General features: G+C 38.1%; 1 protein-coding gene across 2 annotated transcripts in view; it reads right to left on the bottom strand.

The window, feature by feature from the left end:
• Window positions 1-1,774: 1,774 nt before the first annotated feature.
• Nedd9 (neural precursor cell expressed, developmentally down-regulated 9) overlaps window positions 1,775-6,000 on the bottom strand; it is a 180,073-nt gene continuing 175,847 nt past the window's right edge. For both annotated transcript variants that reach the window (XM_013521849.1, XM_005398827.2), the window contains one exon: window positions 1,775-4,670. In XM_013521849.1, the coding sequence (XP_013377303.1) occupies window positions 4,161-4,670 (510 nt within the window). In that variant the 3' untranslated portion in view covers window positions 1,775-4,160. The remainder of the gene's footprint in view (window positions 4,671-6,000) is intronic.

The raw sequence follows: 6,000 nt of genomic DNA, 5'->3' as shown, positions 1-6,000 counted from the left end.
TTCACTGTGTAGCCCAGGCTGGCCTCGAACTCGCAGTGATCCTCCTGCCTCAGCCTCCTGAGTGCTGTAGTTACAGGCATGCATCATCATGCCCGGCAGCAGTTAGGTTTTTATGTAGATATATGTTTTCATTTTTCTTGAGTAAATCTATACTTGGAATTGCTAGGTCATATACAAAGTATATGGATTATTAAGATATTTCTGAAATGCTTGTATCATTTTATATGCCCGGCAGCAATGTAGACTTCCACTCTTGCCAATTATTGCTGATTTGTAAAATTCTTCTCACATCTACTGGGGGGTGTGTATCGAAGTCTCCACTTGTCATTGCAGAGTCTCCATTTTTCCTTTCAGTTATATTAGTTTTTGATCCTCTAAGTTTAGACTTTGTGCTTGTGTACCTGTACATTTAGGAATGGTTTGTCTTCTTTATGAATTGATGCTGTAATTGTTCAATGCACCTCTTTGTCCCTATTGTGAATTCTATATGGTTAATAATTTGGCTACTTCAACTTTTGGGGTGGACTTTGAGAGAAGGTTTCACTATGCAGTTCAGGTTGGATTTAAACTCACTATGTAGCCCAGGCTGGCCCTGAACTGGTGGCAATCCTCTTGCCTCAGCTGGCTGAGTGTTGGGATGATAGGCCTGAGCTACCAGCTCACTTCAGCTTTGTTTTTAATAATCAGAATGTGCGTTTATATATGTATTTCTAGCCCTCTGCTTTAAACTTATATAAATTTTCACTCAATTAGGTGTCTTTTAAATAGCATATGCTTTAGTCTTGCCTTTTAAAATATAGTCTGAGAAGCTCTGACTTTTAATGGCAGTATCTAGACCATTTATTTTAAGAAGTGATAATAATGAAGAATAAGCTATACATATTTAAATCATATGATTTGAATTTGAACATGCATACACCTATAAATCAATCAGCACCATCTCTATGGTATATTTTCATTTATATAAATCTTTAGCTGTTTTTAGCTATTGCTACTACAAATAGAGCTGTAAAGAATATTCTTATATAAGTCTTTGAATGAATGTATGCTTTTATTTCTCTTCTGTACATACCCAGAAGAGGCACTGCTAAGTCATGTGATAGGCATAGACTTTTTTTTTTTTTAAGAACTTGCCCATCTGTTTTCCAAAGCATTTGTGTAATTTTATGTTCTTACCAGTAGTGTGTGAGAGCTACATTTACTTCTCTTTTATCACATTTGGTATGACTTGTTTTTAGTGGGTCTATTTGGTGTGGGTTTTTTTTTTTTTATTTGCCTCTTACCGTTTATGTCTTCTTTTGTGATATTTCTGCTCAAAATTTTTGCTTAGTTAAAAAAATGTAGTTCCTCATCTTATTCTGATGGACTCCCTGGCTATTATATATACTATAAATTTTTGCACTGGTCTATTGCTTTAATTGTTTCCTTAATGGCCTTACAAGAGTAACATTTTAAATTTTGGTGAAGTTCAATTTATCAGTTTATTTGTGAGTCATATTTTCTTTGTGCTTTATTTGTAGAACTTTTGTCTGCTTAAAGTCATAAAGACTTCTATATTTTCTTTTAGAAACTTTAGAGTTTTAAGTTTTATTTTTAGATCTGTGATCCATTTGAGTTAATTTTTTTTGTGTTGGGTATAGGGTACTTATTGTTCTTTGTAGAGAAATCTAATTGCTCTAGCACGATTTTTTTTCACAGACAATCCATTTTCCCACTGAAGTGCCTTGAGATTTTTGTCAAAAATTTTTATACATGCAGGCAAATTTACACAAGATGTATTCAAGTACTTTATTATAAATCTTGGTGGGATTCTTGAAAGAGTGGGCCAAGTATTAAAAGTTGTAATTTACATGATTATGAATCTTTCTTCTTCAAATAGATTTTCCTTTAAATTATTTCTTTATGTCTATTTCAGAATAAATAGAACAATTTCCTCTGATTTTATAATTACATGAACAGTAAAATCCATATAACAAGGGCAGAAATCATCCTACCCATTATTAAATATGTAGGATTTCTGATGAAGAGAGGCCTTGTTTCAGATATTTAAATTTGGTAATGTCCACAAGTTATAAAATTTTCTTCAAATGCAAAGGCACACTGAAGTCACACACACACACACACACACACACACACACACACACACACACACACCCTCAGTGAAAAACATCCAGATTGAGGGAGTTAATAAAATAATTTAAAACTTGTGCCAAAATAAGCCTATATCTAATTCTATGACAAAGACAGAAATATGGGAAAGAAAACCCAGTGACTATAAAAACATCTAAAATTTTAATGATTTGAAAACAGCCTCTACATACAAGATGGCAAATAAAGTAATACAGATTGAACATTCTGCCTCTGAAGGTGTGAAATATCACCACATAGCTTAGAATAAGTCTGTTATTGCCTAAGAAATATACATCATGCAATGAGATCTACAAGGGCAGACTTTTAATGTCTTCAAGAGTCATTGCTGTTCAGCAACTCCTCTCCTCCACACACATTTATTTGTCACATAACAATACACTTTTAAATCTTCTTTTGGTAGTGTAGAACTTTGAGAATGATAATAGTAGTTGTTTTGAAAAGCACCTTCTATAATTTCCACTTATTTCTTTAAATCACCCCAGGGACATGCATTTTTCTTAAATTCCTCCCTGGTTCAATGATTTGGTTGTTCAAAATTAGTAAGCTAATTTGGCCAAGGAATGTACTGCAAATATTGCAAATGAAAACGTTTCCAAAAAGACTAGAGTACTATGGTCTGCAAGACTATAGAAAATAGGGCTTCTTGAAAATGCCAGGTAGGAAGTATTTCATCTGCCCATGATGAATCTGACGACTGTGCTAGGTCCACACTGGCAGCTGAGAGAAGACAGAGTATGAGACAAATGCTGGGACTAGCTGTGAGATGGTGGGAGGTCTTAATCACAAGGACAGTAGCCACACGGAGTTGCGAAGATCAGAAGGACCCTCTACTGTGGCTCTGAGAGTCAAGTGTGCATATATGAGTTTCAAGGAGGGTGCAAGACCAACCAAAGAGACCAGGATATGGCCAGGTGGCTCTGAATGTTAGTGACTAAGGACCTTGCCAGTTTCTTTGGTAATGGGATAGAAGTATGTAACAACTGAATGTGAAGAGTCAGAAAGGCCTCTATTTACAACTGGAAGATAGAACCATTACTTGTTTTGGTGGAAAGGACGTTCTGATCTAGACATTCTGATAAATTCCTGCTACAAACAAGTTTTTTTTTTACAACTCTGAAAATATTCTTTGGAAAACCTGATAGCTGAATCACTCACAAATGCAGAAGATTAAATAGCCCTGGGGAAACAAGTATTACTCTTTACTGTATCTACCTCTCAGCACTGAAATAGCCCAATCCCAATTGTAGACATGGTCTCTTAATACATTACACATGTTTCCCCAGCACCTAAACTGTCTGGGCCTGGGTTAACGTACATTTTCTGAAATTTGCTCTCCAAGAGAGCTTTTCAACCAGAAGTGGGGTGATTTGGCATAATGTGTCCTAGCGGTCAATTTTGAAAGAGGTTTAAAACAAGACTAAAGCATACAGTGCTTCACACAATGAAGAGTGATGTGTGCCAGCTTTCTTGCTTCTCTCTTCGCTGGTGAACACTTGTAAATATGCTGTATTTCCCAGATTTTCACATGATTTCATGTGCCAGGCTCATGATTTCCCAGATTTTCATGTGCCACTACTACAGGTAGAGCAATATTACAACCAGCTGAAACATTTTCTAAACAATAACAACTTTTTAAAAACTACAAAATGCAGCATTTGGATGTGTTTACTAAGGTGCTTCTTAATTCATGTTTCTTAAATGGAATGTATCAGATAAAAAAAAAAAAAAAAAACCCATGAATACACAGTCATCCACACACATATGGACATGTTTCTGTACAGCTTATGTCTTAGCTACTTATGTGTACATAAGAACTACACAGGGAAAAAGAAGATTTCCCTCTCCAGCTCCCTGAATTTCTGAAAGTTGTCTAACTCATAAAATGTTAAAATATTTCATTTTCATATAAAATATCTACAAAAATAGATAACATTTACAAAAACCAGATAGTTTTTCCAGTTTTCCTTAAGTAACCATTCACACAGTCCCCTCTCTTCTTCCTCTTCTCCTCAGAATGTTGCCATCTCTAACAAAGAGCGCTTGAAGAGCTGAGCATTCCTGGACAGGTCTGTCACCTGGTGGACCATCTCCTGTAGGGCGGTGGTGCTGGGGTAATGGAGGGCGGCCATCTTGGTCGCCATAACTATAGTCTTGAGCTGTTCACAGAGCTGGTTGCTGGAGTTCATGACTTTGTTGCGAATGTCCTGTGCAGCCACCTGCCTTGTCAGTGTGTCTCCAATGAACACCAGTTTGTGTGCACTGAGGATGACAAACTTGCTATGGGCCACAAAGATCCGAGGAGGCTGGGCTGAGCTGACACAGCTAAAGAGTGCGTCAATGGCGTTGAGGAGGGATATGAAGTGGGTCTCACATTGGTCATAGTAGAAGCAGAGCAGCTGCCTGTCCTGGGCACCCACGCTGCTGTTTGTGGTTGGGAGGCTCTGAGAGGGTTTCCACTTAGAGATGTCATTCTCCACAGGCTTTGTAATTTCTTGTTCTAACAGCTGGAACTGACTCAGCTGAAAGGAAGACAAAAGGAGACTTAATGAAGAACAAGGCGGTGTGCTGTAATGGAAATGAACCTGTGCATAGAATTAAAAGACACTGGGTTGACACACTCTAATTTCTGTCAGATGCTTATTAGCTGTCAGGCCTCGGTCAAGCCACATTGCTTCCTATACTGTACAATGCAGATGCTGGGAATGATGAATCTCAGGAATCCTCCAATGCAGACCTCCTATAATTAGACCTGTGGTCTCTTCCGGCTTCTGGCTGGAAGCATCATAGGGTTTAGACCCCAGCTTTGTCACCCCAGAACCTTCACCTTCTGAAGGGTAAATGAATTAGTATTTAAAAGTTCTCAGATGTTAAACGGTGCCAAGGGAAGCCAAATGTCGTGCTGATTTCGTCAAATAATTCGCTAACAGTTTGCTCCTTCTTGGGGAAAGTCATGATTCTCCAAGTTGTTTAGATGAAATGACAATTCATGATGTTGTCCTATTTCTCCTATTCTATCTGGCAAGATGGGTAGATATGTTATAACCCAGCACTGTGGAAGGCCAATGCATATAGGTATACTTGTTCTTAGGGAAAGGACTACAGCTGAGGAAATCTAAATGCTAATTGTGCATCATAATGGTTAGCCTCTCTCCCCAGCTGTTAAAAGAAAAGACCTGTACAGAGTGATGTGTGCTAGCTTTCTTGCTTCTCTCTTTGCTGTCCCCACCTGGAATATTATTTAAGCTGCAAGTATAATAATTTGTAGCTATTCTACCAAAACTCAGGAGAGACCTGTCTTTTGCAGGTGAGGGTTATGTGTGATTTGATTTTAGGACTCAGTTACTCTCTCAGCCTGATGCAGGGGTGAGTCAGAGGAGGAATCACCTCACCTGGCTTTTCCTGAGAGAAATGCACAGCCAACCTGGCTTTTCTATGAAATCTGCTTGCTTCTTAGGAACCACTATGGATTCAGCAAGTTTCCTAGAACTTTATTGTCCTACCCGGCCAAATGCCCCTGCAAACACAGACAGATCCAGCATGCTATTCCATGTTATATTTTATGTAGCTTACACTTTTGTGAATATGTGCATCAGTGCATCATCTCATTAGCTGGATGGCACACATTCCATTTTCTAGAGGAGTAACTGAAGTTCAGGGAGGTTACACGACTTGCCTCAGGTGACATAACTGGTTGGTCAGAAAGCAAGGATTAAAGCTCAGGTTTCTGGAGACAGCAGCCTGTTTCATGCTGTTACACATCATTCTGTTTCCTTTCATCTTAGAAGGCTTGTAAATCTTCAGTCATTTTTTCTGTATTTTTATGCCCTTGTCCTAGCAATACTCATCATT

This window comes from Chinchilla lanigera, unplaced genomic scaffold (genome assembly GCF_000276665.1).
Source record: "Chinchilla lanigera isolate Chin_1 unplaced genomic scaffold, ChiLan1.0 scaffold00064, whole genome shotgun sequence".
NCBI lineage: Eukaryota > Metazoa > Chordata > Mammalia > Rodentia > Chinchillidae > Chinchilla > Chinchilla lanigera.
This window is presented reverse-complemented; position numbering and strand designations above follow the sequence as displayed.